Here is a 19,160-nt window from a genome sequence, read left to right on the forward strand (position 1 = left end):
CCAACATTAATTTGTGGAATAGAAACAAGCGCCGGATTCCTAACGGAATGTTCCACTGAAACGAATACGTGTTCCAAAAATGTTCAGTTCAAATAGTGAAATATTAATTGAAAAAGATACAGTCATTACATAATACAGATATTATTGTAGAATGCGAAATAGAAATAATGAAAATGCCTTAACAGTTGAAACGAATCGTAGATTCAATAAATCCTTAAATGTTAACCAAATCTGTATATATAAAAGAAAGTCGTTTTAAAATTAATGACAGGTATCTAATCACTAATTTTAACATTTTACAAAATTCTACCTCTTTAGGAAGCTGAAAGGAGTTTACAAAGATTGCATGTTTGTTTTTGGTCCGATTTACTTGAATCTGGTTAAAAAATTCAACCTCTTCTGTTGGGGGGAATGACTGGTGAAGAGGAGTTGCAATGTTTAAATGGAACATATATTATTTGTAGTGAGATTTACTTGAAACTTGGTCTTAATGGTCTCTTATTTAATTTCTAAAAGATCTATCTCGATATTTTAAAAAATTTAACCTCCAAATGAGGGGGGGTGAAAGGTGTTGCAATGTTTGTTTGGGACTTTCATATTGTTAGTTTTTGTCATCACACCATACGTAGTGTGGCGAAAGATGTCTATTGTTTTCTTCGTGTAAATATTTTCTATATATATTTTTTCTAAATTTATTTCTCTTACAGCATTAAATATTTCTTCAATGTAGATTTCAACTTCTTATCTTTCGTAAGCCTTTGCTTTCTTTCTACTTCTATTCTATTGTCACTAATCACCTTTACCTAGAAATCCAACTCCAAACGCTCCTACATGCACCCCTTAATAATAGATGGTTTTCGCTTGATTCCCTTACTTCAAATTCTATACTGTTCAACCTCTTCAATAAATACGTATTTCTGTAAACTCGTGTCTTCAACCCTTATTACCAGTCTTTTTCTATCTTGAATATTCTTTCTCTTTTTATTAACATTTTCCTACTATAAAAACTCTTAAAATCCCTATTGAGTCATTAATTTGTATTCTCTACGTTCGGCAATCAGACAGTCTCGCCCAGCTCGTTTCTATATTTAGTTGGTTTTCTTTTCGTGTTCTACATTGTTATTGTTATTTCTTTGTGTATCTTGTCTATTGTATTATATTTTTTTTGTCTCTTTGGTTCGGGTTGTGTTTTTGTTGGTACATAAATTTTGTTAATTGTTTAAATAATGTTTTATTGTTATTTTTATTAATAATTATTCAAAAGACATTAAAGTGGTTTCGATAAATCACGCACGTAACCAAATATGTGTTAATCTATTGGCAATTTATCGCCATCTACTGCTGTTTACCGTCACTAATTAAGCGGACTACCTAAGTAGGTACTTTTAAGGTTCCATTCAACATTAATCTTAATATTTTGAATAACAACCGCATTTTTTAATTGACGGCTACTTGTGTGTATTATAATCATGTGTTAAGTACATGTATTTATGTACAACTGGCATTTATTGCGGAACAAATAAAGAAAGTACTTAGAGTGTTAGGTGCCATAGTCCAAAATTGAATATGTACCGGATATTTCAATTTAGACGTGGTGTTGCTCAGTTAAGCATTTGTTACTATTTCATAATATCTCTACGTATATAGTGCTGCTATATGACTATGCATGTATACAAATGCATTTACACAGTTATCTGTACGAACATAATTTGCAATTAGACTTTCGTGACCGTATATCTCTACCTGACACTGATGACTTGAAAATTTTACGACAACTGAGTTATTTGTCTGTATAAAAATACGATATTACGACCTATGGAGAACAGCACCGAATTAACCCCTCAGTAAATGAGAAATTTCAGTACATTTATGAATCGGAAAAGTCTACAAATGAAATAACGATTATTTAAAGCAGAAGTAATACTTATTAGCAAAATAATACGGGAAAACAGCTGCTATTGATTCGTAGATGATCTAAGCCAAGTGTGATCAATCCAAATCTTGCGGGTCACTTTGGAAATATAAAATTATACGTATATCTCCGTGTTAGATTTAGACTCTATACATTTCCTTGAACTCATAACTAATTCACCAATAAAATAGGCAATATTTGTTATATATTTAGGAGAATATTGTTTTAAAGTCAATGTTAATTTTTCCTCATAATTTCGACAACTAATTTTTGAATATATGGATGTAAAAATAACGTATTTTTTTAATGCATTTTATTTTCACTTCTTTGAGCAATCAAGAAGAAGTGATTTTAGGTATCTAGGAAGTCAGATAAGTTAGGACGAAAGTAGTAGTGATATAAAGCAGAGGATAGCGCAGGGTCGAGTCGCCTTCAACAAAAGGAACTCACTTCTATGCTCGCAAACGGTTAATTTAGGAATTTGAAAAAGATTATGAATTTGCTGCCGCACACCCCGTACTCACTCGATTTGACTCCCTGTGACTTCATCTTGTTCCCTACCATGAAGAAATGACTAGCGAGAAAGAAATTTAGCTCAAACGAGGAAGTCATCGCCGAGACAGGGGGGATTTTGGTGAGTTCGACAAATCTTTTGGAGGGGTAAAAAAATGGCAGGGTCGTTGGGAGAAGTGCATCTTTCTGAAAGGGGACTATGTTGAAAAATAAAAAAACAAATTTTAAAAAAAAAGGTGTGTTCATTTCTAACACGGGTACTTATTGAACCGCCCTCGTATGTTCCATTTAAACATTGCAACCCCTCCTCACCACTCCTCCCTCCCACGGGAACGAGATAAAAAGAATCCCATGTCCGTCTCCTGGTTATAAGCTACGTCCCCGCCAATTTTCAGCCAAATCGGTTCTGCCGTTCTTGAGTAATAAATAGTGTAACTAACACGACTTTCTTTTATATACATAGATTATATTTTAGTTTTATTTGAACTGTTATCAGGGTGTGCTTATCGAATTATTTATTAAGTTTACATTAGTAGTTTCAGGTAGATTTGCATTTCTAGAAGTTTTGGAAATTAGACGCAGGTGTTTCACGGAAAGAATCTCTTTGTCTAAGAAAAATTCACGATGGTGATATTTTTAGATAAAATTAACAATAATGAAAAGACAACACCCAGTTTGCTGAAAAATTCTGAGGTATCCGACACTAATTAGTTTGCTTTACAGGTTAGCAATTAGAAATGGAATTTTATTTAATTTTTTAGCAGCATCCCTTTAGTAACAAATCGTACTCGGAAAGTAAGAATAAAGACCAAAGTAATTTTTACGAAATAATATTTCTTAAAATGATATCGTTCATTTTTCTCGGTAGTCCTTATATTACAACTGAAGTAGGACAGTCAAGATTTTCTAGACTACGTCTTTATCCACATATATAAAGTATTAAAATCGTTACCTTTCCTTGTCCTTGTCTTCGTCGTAGTCAGGCAACTAAGAATAGAGAGATTTTATTCGAATACAACTACACTGACTCATCTAATAAGAAGTTATTTGTTTACTTGCTGAGTTTTTATTTTATTTTCATCCGAAATACGTATTATTCTGTTAGAAAGGGAGTCAGACAGCGATGCACACAGTCACAGCTACTTTTTAATCTATACATCGAAGACGCCATCAACATCATTAATGACAGTACAACTGTAGGGATAGATATACAGGGGCAAAAAATTAGAATGCTTAGATTTGCAGATGATATAGCAGTATTAGCATCTAGTAAGGAGGACCTAGAGATAGACTGACAGATCAGTACTGTATGAAAATAAATAAAAGTAAAACAAAAATACTGGTATGCAAGGGAAGAAAAAGTAGGGAAAGAGCGAATATAAAGATAGGAGACGAAAAATTAGAAGAAGTGGCTGATTTTAGATATCTAGGAAGTCAGATAAGTCAGGACGGAAGGAGTAGTAGGGATATAAAGCAGAGAATAGCACAGGGTCGTTGGTTGTTAAAGGTATATGTTTGGAGCGCGGCGTTGTACGGGTGCGAAACATGGACAGTAGGCGCGGCGGAAGAGAAAAGGTTAGAAGCCTTCGAAATGTGGTGTTATGATGAGGATACGTGGGTAGAAAAGGTTAGACATGAAGAGGTATTAGAAAGAATAGGAGGACAGAGGACTGTATGGAAGTCAATAAAAAATAGGCGAGATAGGTTGGTAGGACACCTTTTCAGGCATGAAGGTCTAGTCAGAGACATATTAGAGGCAGAAACAGGAGTTAGGAGGGGTAGAGGTAGACCTAGGTTAGATTACTGTTCACAAATAGTTAAGGATGTAGGTTCTTCTAGTTTTAGGGAAATGCTCAGGATATCAAAGAGTGGAGGTACGTGTCCAACGACGCCCTATGATGATGATGATTCCTGACGAAGCTAGTTTTTTTAGATAAAAATCTGAAATTAAACTTTTTTCAAATAAAAATATGTTTTAGTAGTTAAAGTTAACTACCTGCGACATCATCATTATTATATGAGTAGATATTATACAGAAAAAGAAGTTGGCATGACTTCTATATTTACTGTTCCCTTTTTTAGCGTTGATGGAACAATTTATCAAAAACTCGGACCAGTAATATTTTTAATGAAATCATACAGTGTTACGTATTGACGCAATTATTTTGATATTATTTCTTTCATCTCATGAATTGCATTTTACTGAAATTAGGAGATTAACTTGCAAGTTTGCGCATCCCAGTCTAATTTCGAAACTATTGATGAAAAACTTAGTTACGTGCAGTATCTCCGACGAGAATTGTATCGAAAATAGTTTGCAAAAATAGTTTACGAAAAAATTAAATTACCCCTATACGAGATTCGTTCAAAATGTATCGCGAATTTTGAATTTCCGCTGGTTTCGTATATATTCGATTTTCGTTTTTTTTTTGTTGGCTCCTCCGATTCGATTTTACCACTGATTTGGACAGGAGATGAGTTGCCGCGAAATTCGTACCACTATTGCTCAATTTCAACCAAAAACAGCATCGTATTAACATTGCTCCTTAGCTGTTGGACTCAGTGAATCATAACCGGTGACAAATTATAGGTTTATAGTTATGAAGTGGAAACCAAAGCTCAATCATCCCAATGGAAGCTGCTGCACGAGCCAAGACCGAAAAAAGAGCGCCAAGTTAGGCCGAATGTGAAGGATTTGCTTACAGTTTTCGATTGCAGGGGCGTGGTACACCACGAGTTCATGCCACAGGGTAGAACGGTCAATAAAAAATATTACCTGCAAGTTATGCGCAATTTGCACGAAGCAATCCGCCAGAAACGTTCGGATTTGTGGGAGAACAAAAATTGGCTTTTGCGCCATGACAACGCCCCTGTTCACATGAAAACGTTGCTTGTGTGCTCGAATTTTTGGCTGAAAACAACACACTAATAATGCCGCAGCCACCATATTTCCCAGATCTGCCCCCTTGTGGCTTTTTGTTCCCGAAATTAAAGGAGGAGCTAAACAAAATCACAAAAAAAAATATTTTTTGAAGTACTTCGAGGCTTGGAAAAAACCTTGGCACAAGTGTATAATATCTGGCGAGGATTACTTTGAAGGGGACAGAATAGATATTCATGAATAAATAAATAATTTTTGAAGAAATACAAAATTCGCGATACTTTTTGAACAGACCTCGTATCTGCCATGTTCAAACAGGGCTATCAAAAAATTTAAAGAAAATCTTTTTAGAGTGTAGTGAGTATTTCCAATTAAAACAGTTTGAAGCGTACTATATTATTTTTTGAATTATTAATGGCTATACTTTAATTGGTATACGATTACTGTTTGTAATTTGATATAATATCTGAATTGAAAGTAAATTGTTAATCATTTAACTCATTTTTTTTTTTAGTTTAGGAAATATATACAGGTATTTAAAAATATCAACTTTATAATAAATTTATCATAAAACTTTCGCTATTATAGCAAAATAAATTTTGACTATGTAAATAAAATAAAAAATTAGAGTAAGTAAACTGATATACAGAATTATTCAAATGAGGAAACTTTTAGTTTAACCTCAGTTTTAAATTTATCAATTTTTTGGTCAAGTATGTTTACTAGATCTAAATTATTATTAATAAATTTTGTGGCTCTATATAAACAAGATTTCTCAAAATAATTACTTTTATCAAATTTAACATTAAAAGGACGTTGATGACGCAAATCTAGAATCTGTGAGTTTAAATCTATACGTGCTAAGAGGTACTCTGAGTTAATATATATAATAGTATATATATTACTTTATATAGTAGAAGTATATCCTGATAACACCTATGAGCCTTTAATGAAAATATGCCCAAAAAAGTAGCAATATCCGTAAAGTCATATTCATCAAAATTGATAGGTTTACCAATCTTATAGGACATAGCTCTAAGAAATTTATGTTGAACACTTTCAATTTTATCAGAGTAGATATTATATAAGGCGACCATATTACTGAAGCATACATTAATATAGATTTTACAATAGAGTTATATAATACAATAAGAACCTTATAATCAGTAAATTCTTCTCCAATTTCCATTTTGAAAAACAAAATCGTTTTTATCTAGTTGTTAAGTTAATAGTTAACTACTATAGATTTGAAGTCTATCAAGTACTTTTAACTTACTGTTTTATGCTGAAAATCCCACATTATTCAGATAGCAAACTTAGTTTGACAGAGGTTAATGTTGAGTTAGATATTTGAATCTTCTTGTTGGATGTTTTTTTATTAATTTCAAACCTTATGTTCCCAAAAATTGTCAAAACCGAAACCACCACCTACCCACACATGTGCATAAAATGTTTGACTACTTTTTGTGAGCACACGGTATGACAAACAGGTTAATAATTTCCCTATATTGCGTAGGACAAATAATTCGATTATTAATGATCGAAAGGTGCAGTGTTTATTATTCCGAATGAGTCATAGTGGAAATCGACCCTCGCGTCTCTGTTCTTGTATACGATCGTCAGCACGTCGCTTCGTGCCGCCCGCCCGTCCGCCTAAATAATTTATACCCCGGTTGTGATGAAAAATCGTCCCTCCGGCTACGGCCAGTTTTATCTGGGGTTGCAGACGCAGCGAGATCTCTCCCGTGCAGTATAAACAAAGGGTTTTCAGTTAGTGGACTGCATGAACATCGAAAATTATTTTATCGTCAGAGTTCAATAAATAAACGCGCGTACCTTTTGCGCTTCGAACGCCCTCAAATGTTCGGTAAACATAACCCGAAATTGGATAATTAGAACGAATTATGGCATGAGAGACAGGTTCATGTAACAGAAACAAGTGCGGAGTTTTCAGGAGGTGACAGAGCACTTTAAAACAAGAAAATTAAGTAAATGTTTGTATGTCCGAAAGTTCACTGTCTTCGAGAAAAACGTAGTTGAAAGTACACGTAAATTCAATTTCGGCCCTGGTATAGAAATACGACCCGCAACGTCGCACTCAATAGCAGTCAGCTGGTACAATAGACGTGCAGTTCGATAAAATAATTCATTAATACAACATCAATCATTAGTGTAGGTCAGTATGTCACTGTAGAACAGTTGTTGTTACAATAATGTGACATGATATTTATTTATGGGTTTGAACCTTATCGCCGTAATCCTTGATTTCAAAGAAGATAGTCACCAAAATAGTATACGCGAAATAGCTTTACCTACTCTCATGCAACAGTGTGTTTTGTTTGACTTTTTGGTGTCTTTACTTACAACTACCATTAAAAAAGGGTAACACGCCTTGGCAATACTTCAATGGTGATGTGGAAATTTGTCTTAATAAAATTACAATTTTTTGTACTTATTTAATAATTTACTTAGTCTAAACAGTATGTGTACTATATCGTTTATGTTTATTTTAAAAGTTTGATATAATCGGCAATGCTTACATTTTCTGTCGATGCAGCTGCAAAGTTTTTATTGTAGTAGACTATTCGGAGATGTCTACGTTGCCAATTCACGCGCAGGACCGGCTTCACATTGTAAATTATTGTAATTATCTTAAAAAATGTTTTGTTCTTAATCATTCTACTGAATACACCATGCTATTGCTTATTGCGTCCAGTTTGCTCCCTTCAAAGAAGCTCACTTATTTCTGTTCTGTAGCCAGAAATGTTTTAACTGATGGTCAAAGTGTCGGTTGCATCTGTCAAAAGCACACGAATTTTTGTGAATATTTCTTTATAGTGTTATTCATTGACATGTTCGGTTAAAGTAGTAATTGAAGAAAAAAAATGAGGAGGGAATTCATAAAGTGTTAGTAGTCTTCACCCAAGTTTTTATCATCTCAAACAAGCCATACGAAAGAAATGGATTGCCAGTCAGTCTTTGCTGGTTTTTTTTTAATTTTAATGAAATTGACAAATCCTGGGAACCAACGAAATGTACAAAAATGTACAGTTTTTGTTTTCGAGGGTCAGAAAATCAGAATACCCACGAGAAACTGCCCCTATATATGATAGAAATATTCAATAACAACACTGGAATGAGAAAACAAGCACCAGGAGTATCTCGAAGAATATTTTTGACTCGTCACTAAAATGAGAAAATTTATCAAAAGTTTTCAGTCCTTAGAAATAGATTTTCGCCGAAAACAGATTCTTCTTGGAAATGTTACGAAACAAGCTCAGTTTTTGATCGTATTTTTAAGCAGTAAACAAGGAAACGCGATCCTGGAAAGCATTTCAAAAAGGATCCTTTATTGCTTGACAGCATAAGCCATTATCGTTTGTTGACTCTTGAAAATGCAGGGTACTGCCGGTGGTGGCGCGGACCTTCCGAAAACTTGAAGTTTACTTGGCCTATACGAGAGAAGCTATTTGTCTTTCTATAGGAACTTTTAAGTCACTTTAAGACTAATTTTCGTTGCCTGACAGTTGCTTAAATATATATTGGAAATAGATAAAATTGGAAGTCGTAATGCGATGCGGTTCTTCTTTCTGAATGGGAAATCAGCAAAGGAAATTCATTGGACGACTTATGCCCTATCTAATATAAAACTTTTCGACTTTGGATAAACGAGTTTAAGCGCTTCAGAGCAAGCAAGGAAGGTGCATCAGGTTCTCAAATTCCAAAGTCTGCTGGTGACATTTAAATTCTTAGGACTGACGACCTTATGATGATGATGATGTCACATGTATGTAGGCAACACAACATACATAGTGTCAAGAAGATCAGGTTTCTAGGAGTCATATACTAGATTATTCTAGAACACGAATAGCTTCTATAAACAGTTATCGCGAGATCGAGTGGAGTCAGTAGTAGAACGAGTTCGAGGCGATACAAAGGGAAGAAGAAGGAGCGAAGAAGTGACAAAGTGTTAATATGTGGTGAATTAATAACTAATTAAAAATAGAAGTGTTGATTAGACAGCAATTAGATAAATAAAAATAGTAATAATGCCAGAAGTTGTTTAAATACGTGACAGTATATTGAATCATGAGAATTCACGTCGTTGAAAATTCCGAATAATAACGATAGTCATTCCTTAACGACAACGAGAGGAAGTGAAGTTAAAAATCCAATTTATACAAGGAAGTAGTTGACAATCTATCATCGTTTGAGGTCAACGTCCTCTGTAAAATTTATTTTTCCCATTTTTCGCGGTTAATCTGCTCGGAATACACTTTCCACGGCAAGGAAAGAGGAAAAGCGATTTCGACAGAGGATTGATTTCCTTTAGAGTGTACGTGTCACCTTAATGTATTTTAAAAGCCTAATGATCCAAGCGGAAATATGACACCCTTTATTATCTGCTTGTCATGAGCAGTTAGCGAGACGTGTCCATCGACCTGAATACAATTTTCTTTAAACAAATACCTACCACTAGCACAACATATTAACAAACGTTTTCACATTTGTTTGTTGCTTCTCAGTAGGGTGGTATTTAAGAATAAATGATAGTCTAAATTATAATAGATGGAATATTTTCAGATTTTTATTCTAACATAATTTTTGTTGTGTGTCACACACTCATAATCCATATGTATCGATTATAAGTACAGTAAATCTTCCAATTAAGGATTGATGAAAAATGCATAAATGCGTGATCTATTAAAATTGTATAATATTAGTAAATAAATGAGACATTTTTATAAATATGAAGAGATTCATATTAATTTAATAGTTTTTTTAAACATTAAATTGAAAATAATCCAATGGGGTTTGATTCTCAACAACGGGTTGAGAATATTTTTTCCCCTAATCTGTTTGGTATCGTTGGACACACAATAGGGACAAACTTTCTTATACTATTCGACAAAAATGAATTATAAATTTAGAAAAAAAAAAATATTTAAAAGTAGCGATTTTGGTACAGTCAATTAAGTCAGAAGAAAGGGATCGACCTCGGAATGAGAGATAATAAACTGTATAGTAAAAGCCTTTGTTTAGGCATTCTAAAAGTTGTGTCAAAAGTCACATAAAATATCGTGTCCGCGTCTTAATATATTCAAGATCAAAGGTCACTAAAATGGCAAATATCCTATGGTTTCAATGACATTTGCATCTATTATGACAATTGTATAACAAAATTCTCCACAAAAATTTGGTTCTAAAAATATATTTAAACGTTTAACCATTTTTAAGATAGAGTGTACAGTTATACACTCACATCGATTAGATATCTTCACCTAACTAAGAAAACTGTACCTTGGAAAAGTTTCGCACGGGCGAAACGTCGGTAAATTGGTTTCAAAACAAACTCTACCTACAACTCCTATTATTGATCAGTATTATTTCTAATTATTGGCTTAGAGGGTGGCGAGCCTAGTAATTTTTGTAAAATTTTTCTCTCCATGTAGGGAATAAAAAGCAGTTCATCTGGCAACGCTTGTTTTCGCCGTAACCTGCGAGGAGGAACTTCGTTCCAACATAAAATGTAATTTAGACGAAAAATAAGGAACAAAATTGAGCAGAATATATTTCAAAGCAACGTTCTGAAATCTGTAGTACTATGTAGTAACCCATCAAATCGTGCTTCCGCGTAATTAATTAATTATGAATCAATTTCATTTGGGTTTATGTGGCTCAAATTTCTCAATTGTAAATTAATAAGCTGGATGGCCAGGTAGGTAATTCATTTCAAACCGTAAAAGCTGCAAAACCATTTCGAACACCTGCTTCCAGCGCATCCTTTCGCATTTTGTCTGTGACTATGTAACCTTTGTGGGTTGATTAATGATCGTGGAACGCCACTAAAACTGCTCTTGTTTCAGCTGCTTGTTCGTGAGAAGCCAATTTGCCAAAATGTATAGAACTTTTCGCGTTCCATACAACAGTTAAAAAACCCAACTCTCCAGTTATAACCCTGCACTTATAATTACCACACAGTTGATACATTTATTGCAGCAGAGAAGAATAGTTAGCTACAACCTAAATGATTAAAATTGAAATATCAACCATCAGAGCCAATGTTTCTTTCTACGGTTGTAAATACTTTACTATACAGGGTGTTATAGCAAACTTACAGGAGGTTATAAGACACCATAAAACAAGACAATTAACTAAATTTTTGTGGTCTGAAAGTCCACCGTTTTCGAGAGAATCGTATTTGAATGTACAGTCAAGGGCTAGTCCGGCCCTGGTAGGATCACGATATAGCAACGTTGCATTCAATCAGCTACTAATTAGCTGCATCCTTGTTGTATTTCTTTTGTATTTTTGTACTTATGCATTGTTTGTTACTTGTTAAATTAGAATAAGTGTGATTGACAGTGTTTATTTTAAAGCCAGTTTAGAGTAATTATTTGTTCTTTTAAAACTGTAGGCTTATACGCATGTATGAAATCATTCCTAGTGCGTCAGAGTCAAAGGTCAGTGCACAATAGTATTACTGCATTGACCAATGCCGTAAGTTTGTAGACGAAGAGTTTCCTAGACGCAGGATTGGACGTAAGGGTCCCGTACCTTAGCAGGCACGACCGTGTATAGTCGCTGCAAATGAAGTACGTATGCCAAATGCCACACTTTCTTATGTGACTCATTTTCAGAAATATTTTTTGTAGTATACGTTCGTATGTGTGTTTAATCGTGTAATTAATTTTTTTTATGGGAGCATAAAGATAGCGAACCGTTCGTAAAAAAATGTAATGCACCATGACAATACCTCAATGGTGCTTTGGAAATTTAATAAAATTACAATTACCTATCTAGAAGATATTAGTTTACCTATTAATGTTGACGTAACGTTAATTTTTTTCTTTCTTTTGTGTTCGTAATCCCATATCGAGGTGAACTAAAAATAGTACTGCATACTATCAACGATGAACCAAAGTAGTTGTTTGATTAACTTCTATCGCAATGAGCGTATGCAGTAGTAATCCGTTAATATTTACTTTACAGAACACAACATTCATTGTCTACATTCTCCGTTGATGTAACTGCTTGTCATCGCAATTTTTCTGTACGTCACCGATTTACGCCCAGAGCCGGCTTGGAATTGCAACTAATTTTCTTAAAATTTTTTTCGCCCTTAATCACGTTGCTATAGGCGGATGATGAGGATATCGTGGGTAGAAAAGGTTAGAAATGAAGAGGTATTGGAAGAATAGGAGAACACAGGACTCCATGGAAGTCAATAAAAAATAGGCGAGATAGGTTGGTAGGACACCTTCTCAGGCATGAAGGTCTAGTCAGAGATATATTAGAGGCAGAAACAGGAGTTAGGAGGGGTAGAGGTAGACCTAGATTAGATTACTGTTCGCAAAAAGTTAAGGATGTGGGCTGTTCTAGTTTTAGGGAAATGCGAAGTTTAGCTCAGGATAGGAAAGAGTGGAGGTACGTGTCTAACCAGTCTTAAGACTGACGACCTTATGATGATGAATCACGTTGCTGAACTCACCATGCGATTTCTATTACATATCCCCTTCGAAACTTGCTACTTATTTAAGAAACACCCTGTATAGTGTCTTTGTCCTCTTATCTCCAGGATTAGATATTTTGAAAAAGGACTAGAATTGCATCATTTTTTGTTTGTGAAGTTGTGATACCTCGAAATTAGCATTCTGAAATTACATCGGAAGTGACTACCCTATCATGGTTTTCCTTTTAACCCCCTATTTTGTTGGCTTGTGTGAAAGAAATTTTAATAATATATGATGTAAAAGTTTATTTAATAACATAGTTATCAGTTGCGTACATGTCAAATTATTTTTATTGCAAACATACGATAATTTTAAATGTACATACTTACAATTTATACTGGCAACAAATTTATTTAACGTAAGATGTAATAAGTAACGTACGTCAATATTATAGATATTAATAGTTTAATTGAAGTAATTTAAAACTCTTTAACATTCTGAACAGCTGTTTGCACGACTTGCATCTTCATATGAAGGTAATCTGCACAATGATCTGAGAGAATCGAGTACTTCTTTCTTTCCTTCCGGCGTCTCCAGTTTCTTATCCATTTCCGTGACAATTGCCTTTAATTTGTCAGTCATTTCTGCACACATACCAAGACTGCTCGTACTTCTGACCATGGGTATTTCAGTGACGACAGACGTAACGGAGAAGGCTTTGGCTGCAATAGCTCCTTTCTTTTTACAAACTTTAACCCCAGATATGTTACATTCCTGGAATGTTTCCTTACCGGACTCTATGCACGATTCGTTCGACGTTTCACCGTATGGTTTAATTTCGTAATTTTGTACAATATCATCGGAAATTTTTTCAATACCGATCGCACTTTGCTGAAACACGTTACCACACAGCAATTTCACATGGACAACAGAGTTGTCGTCAATCTCTATGATTCCTTGAAGTTCGTCAGAACTCTCAAATGTTGCGTTGATCTGATGAAGTTTACCTTCGGTATCAGTCATTTCTACTTTCAATGTGGTCGTTGTCGGACTGCTGTTGCATTTGGTTGATATTACATGTTTAGGCGAACAATCTTTAATCAAATTTAAGCAGTTTTCATTCACCTGCAACTGTTCCTTAGCAGCCGTTACGGGTTCAGATTCTCTTTCGTCCCTTGTAAAGGACCTCTCAGTTAGTTGTTCGATATTTTTTTCTGTTTTTTGTTCACTGTCGGTAAGGGATAATTCGGAGTTTCTTGGACAATTACTTATTGATTTTAAAGAATCGAGAGGAGCATTTGTAGACAATGAGTTTTCTGACTTTTGTTTGTCCTCTGTCAAGGGTTTTCCTGACTTCCAATTAAATTTACGGGCGAGGACTTCCAGTTCTTTTTTTATAATATTCATTTCTTTCTGTAAGATTTCGTCCACAATACTCGTTGTCTTCACATTATTAGAAGAAGTTGTGGAATTGTCAGGTTCCTTTTCATACTTCTGAAAGCATGCGATGGAGGTCCTATGAGATTGTACCTGAGAATTGTAGTTCGTTTCCTCTTTTATGCTGATGTCACTGTGAAGTGTCTTTGACTTCTGTGTAGCAGATGAAACAGACTTTTCTGACCTATGGCCTTTGTTGGAGGCTGATTTCTCAGACTTCTGGTCTTTATCTTCCAAAGGTATTTCTGATTTTGGTTTGACATTAGTGAAATAGTTAACTATGTATTCTTGTTTTTTGGAACAGAATGATTTTTCCGACTTAGGAATATCGTACGCGTTTATTTCCGATTTTTTTCGAACAGTTGTGGAAGAGTTACAAGATTTTTTCTCATTCTCTGGTAAACCAGATTGTTTCTGTTGTTTAAAGCTTTTTGCAGATTTTGAAGATTGCTGTTGTGAAGTTGTACTTTTTGGTTGACTCTTGACAAACCCACTTGACGATCTATCTGATTTCTTAGAAAAGTTAGATTTATTCTTTCCGGAAGACTCTTCTATACTGTCATCTTCACACTTTTTGGAATCATTGGTAGAAGGTGTTCGATTTTGTTTGTTGGTGGATTTAGATGAGTTTTCTTCGTTTGATTGCTCATTTACCGTAGAGAGTACATCCAAACTCGAAAGAAACTGTGATCCCTCCGTGTCTTGTTTTGCCGTAGCATTTACGTTGGCGTCTGCTTCCTCTTCCTTTTTAGAAGATCCGCAGCTTTTTCCTTCTGACGTATCTGGAGAATTATCCGTATCCGGTATAGGAAATGTTTCATGGATTTCCGCAGCAAATGTAATGTGTTTACTTGTGTCTTGTAAATCCTTCAGTTGTAGAAGCCCCGCCCTCGCATTGGATTTAAAACTGGCGGCGATATTATCAAGGATGGCCTGTTGCTTGTTCCTTACTGTTATGACGCTTTCTGATTTATGTCTGGCCAACCCAAGCAAACACTGAAGTGGTTTCATCAGTGGACAAAAGGGATGACAGTTGCTCGAATGCGGAAGAGTTTCTGATTTAGAATCCTCCTCCTTCGGTAGCTGCTCCAGACAAGTCGTATTGTTACTCCCAATATATTTATCAGGAATATCAGCTAGTTTTTCACTTGTGTATGTGGCAAATCGAATTTCAGGTTGCCTTTTGAAGCTACTGCGTAATGAATAATCAGAAGAAGAAGTTCTAAAGATCGTTTTAACATTTTCGGCACATTCTCTGAGAACATCAATTACGGAACGCATTTCTGAACGATTTTCTGGACTTCTTGGTTTAGATGTTGATACATCCTGATCCACAGTTTGAACATACGCTTCTTTAAGTTCAACTTTTGTTTCTGGCTGTTCGTTGGTTTGAGTTTCTACTTGTGTTAAATCTTTGAATTCCAACGGAAGACTGCAGTTTACTTGTTCCTTGGATACATGGAAACAGTAAAGTTGTAAAAAATAAATACAGATAATTATCATAAATAAAATACTCTAAAGAAATTTTCTCATGATGATCTCGTATTTGCACTTTTGAAATACCTTACTTTTGTTATGTTATGAGACGATCTGTTACTAATATTTTTGTTGTTCCCTTCCTTACATTAGTTTTTGTGCACTCTCATTACTGTGCTGTTAATATAGGCAAAGTTTTAAGAATTTTATATTTTCATCCTACGCAATCTATATTTTATTTACGTACAGTAAGACGAAAGATCGGATAACGTTTAGTCATATGCAGTAGGAATATAAAACTTTAAACAAAATGCCTATAGTTATATTACATCTAATGCCGGTGGTATTGCATGTGATCAATCATTCAACGAGAATCATCACGATTACATAAAAAAATCAGTTCATAAAGGTAATATAATCAGCAGGCGCGGCGGAACGAGTAATTTAGGTAACTCCTGGGGTGTTCTTTTTCACAGATAACATTTAATTTCCCCTCTGTTCCCATTTTACTCGTGTCATATGTCTCTCTCCAACCACTATCTACCTATTGTCATGATTCTTAGAAGAAGGATGAAGAGCACTTTCGCCCTACCATCTAACCATTCGACTAGAGTGGACTACCAGTCCATCATTATTACTAGCCGGCATAAATGAAATAAACGAAATCTTTTTGTGGAAATTAGGACGAGTTATTAAGAATTCTGACAACGGGCAACATTTTTATATATTATGCCCAAAGAAGTTTCACTGTAAACATAGTATAAATACAAACGTATATGTATTTACTTGCAGACTTTTCTGTAATATGGGTAAATACGCCTTGATGTGAAATATGCCACAGTACTTGAAAATTACCATTATTGGTGGTCAGATATTACTGATGTACTTTTCAAGTCGAACATGTGTGTCTTAGCAATAGACGTATTAAAATAGAGTAGCAGAGGAAGGTCGTCGAATGTCGCCTGGTATGATAGAGAATGCTATTGCGCACGCTTAACACGTCAATCGCGTCAGTAACTTACTCACTGCATCACCATATGTAATTCTCTGAATCTGCACATTATACTTCATTTACTTTCTCTTGCGATGTGCCCCTTCCAATGTCTTGGATGCGCGCTGGGCAAAATCGTAGGTAAGGAGAAAAAAGCTCATTATACTCTCGACTCTTGTTCTTTAACCTTACTTTTTCATACAGTACCTGCCAAAAGTTTTGTTCAATCATGAATAGTAGTACGAATCGAAAACAAGCGTTAAAGCCTTTAATATGTCTTCAAATATAAATAAACATCGCGTTGATATTTTAAGTAGTAAATGATACCAATAACAGCACATTTGAGCAATGCAAGTGTAGTGGATAAAATGGTCAACTTTTCCGTGCAGTACTGTACAGATTATACGCACCTCACCGGTTAAGAGTTTGGCCGAGAGTTGTCTCCTTCCTTTTCTGGCCCAGTGCTGTTCTTTTCTACTTTGCGCCGGTAAAACTGAAGGTCACATCGCTACAGAAAGTAAACGAAGCTTACCACCGGCAAAGATGTGTATATTAGGTAAGACCAAATTTTAAATATCGTAAAAAAAATAAAACTGTAATCTTTTACTTCACGATTGCAATTGGAAATAAATCGAAAATTGACGCACCACATTAGGCCGTTACCCATTGCATACCTTCGATTCAATATGCGGTCTCAGTTTGTCTATTATGACCAGAAGGTGTTTAATTTGTAATTCCTGCCCACGGACAATCTTTGTAAGGTCTTTTATGTCCTGCAGGTATTCTTCTTTCTGGTCCAATATTTCTAAAATTAATTATCTATGTGTATATAAATCCCAAAAAGATAATATAGTTTATACTGTTTCCATTATCCGTTTTAGTTCTGTAGGAAAATTTTTGTATACTTAGTGAATTAATGTATGTTGGGAGTTGCCCATAAAGTAACTAACGCAATTTGAAGCCCGACGTTACGGTCCTGTTACGCAGAAGGAATTGAGGATGAACGTCTGCGTTAGGACCTTAGAACCACATATAGTGCCAGGCTAATTTTATCCTCCTTCTGCTGTTTATCAATGTAACACCACACTTAAACGCTGATTAGAAAATATTGAAAATTAAAAGCTACAGAACAGTGAATTGATATGAGGTGTAAAGAAGTAGAAGAAAAGTTCGAAGTGGGTAAAACGGACGAGGCTTATAATACAATTAAAAGGAATTTTAGAGAAGTAGGGTACAGCAGTAATAAAATAAAAAAAGAGGTAGGGATCATTTTGATTAAAAATGAGGAAAAGGCAGACAGATGGAAAGAATACTTAAAGAACCTATACGCAGGCCACGAGTGTAGAGGTAGATGAGCAAAGTTATCCCATAATGAGAGAAGAGTTCGATATAGCACTAAAAAATTTAAAAAAATAATAAAGCGCCAGGTACAGATGAGATACAGGCGGAAGTTTTAAAACATGCAGGACAAGAGGCTAGAGATCATATGTATAAGCTGGTTAGTCACATTTACGAGACGGGGAAAGTTCCAGAAGATTACAAACATAACTTGGTAACCATACCTACAAAGAGAGGCGCAGATAGCTGCCGGACATTTAGAATTGTACAGAGAAGGACGGAAAAAGGGTGGAAGAACTATAAGGGGAAGATTAATTTGGGTTTAGAAGAACTAGAATGGGAGGCCATTCTAGTTTTACGGGTAACAATAAATAAAATGGTAAAAAAAGGAAAGAGAGCCTACATAGTATTTGTAAATTTAGAAAAAGCTTTTGACGATGTTAAATGGGACAAGATGTTAAATATACTTAAAAATGTAGGGATGAGTTACAAAGATAGAAGAGTGATACTTAGTTTGTATAAAGAGCAACAGGCAGATAGAGCTAGGGCTGCAACGTGGGGAAGTAAAAATTACGAAGGGAGTCAGACAGGGATGTACACTGTCACCGCTACTTTTTAATCTATACATCGAAGACGCGATCAGCATCACTAAAGACAGTACAACTGTACGGATAGATATACAGGGGCAAAAGAATGGTATGCTTAGATTTACAGATGATATACCATTACTAGTATTTAGCAAGGAGGAGTTATAGATAGCCATAATCATGGGGGCGGTATTGACAAAACAGTATAGTTCATAAATAAAAGTAAAAAAAAAACTGGTATGCAAGGGAAGAAAAAGTAGGGAAAGATGGATCTTAAGGTAGGAGACGACATATTAGAAGAAGTGGCTGATTTTAGGTATCTAGGAAGTTAGATAAGTCAAGACGCAAGGAGTAGTAGGGATATAAAGCAGAGTATAGTGTAGGGTCGAGTCGCCTTCAATAAAAAAAAGTCACTTCCACGCTCGCGAACGATTAATTTAGAAATTCGAACAAGATTTTTAAAGGTATAAGTTTGGTCTGCGCCGCTTTACGGGTTTGAGACATGGACGGTGAGCGCGGCGGAAAAGAAGAGGTTAGAAGCGTTCGAAATATGGTGTTACAGGCGAATGAT

The 19,160-nt window shown here is 35.0% G+C and overlaps 1 protein-coding gene and 1 long non-coding RNA gene across 2 annotated transcripts in view; both read right to left on the reverse strand.

Moving 5' to 3' along the window:
* LOC112906455 overlaps positions 1 to 19,160 on the reverse strand; it is a 124,649-nt gene that overhangs the window by 52,188 nt on the left and 53,301 nt on the right. The window lies entirely within an intron of this gene.
* The window catches only part of LOC108735351 (daple-like protein), a 32,768-nt gene continuing 26,658 nt past the window's right edge, over positions 13,051 to 19,160 (reverse strand). Inside the window, exons 7-8 of the mRNA XM_018467292.1 lie at positions 17,339 to 17,469; positions 13,051 to 15,646 (exon numbers count right to left, since the gene is read on the reverse strand). Coding sequence (XP_018322794.1) covers positions 13,250 to 15,646; positions 17,339 to 17,469 — 2,528 coding nt within the window. The 3' untranslated portion in view covers positions 13,051 to 13,249. The remainder of the gene's footprint in view (positions 15,647 to 17,338; positions 17,470 to 19,160) is intronic.

Source organism: Agrilus planipennis, unplaced genomic scaffold (genome assembly GCF_000699045.2).
Source record: "Agrilus planipennis isolate EAB-ADULT unplaced genomic scaffold, Apla_2.0 scaffold70, whole genome shotgun sequence".
Taxonomy (NCBI): Eukaryota; Metazoa; Arthropoda; class Insecta; order Coleoptera; family Buprestidae; genus Agrilus; species Agrilus planipennis.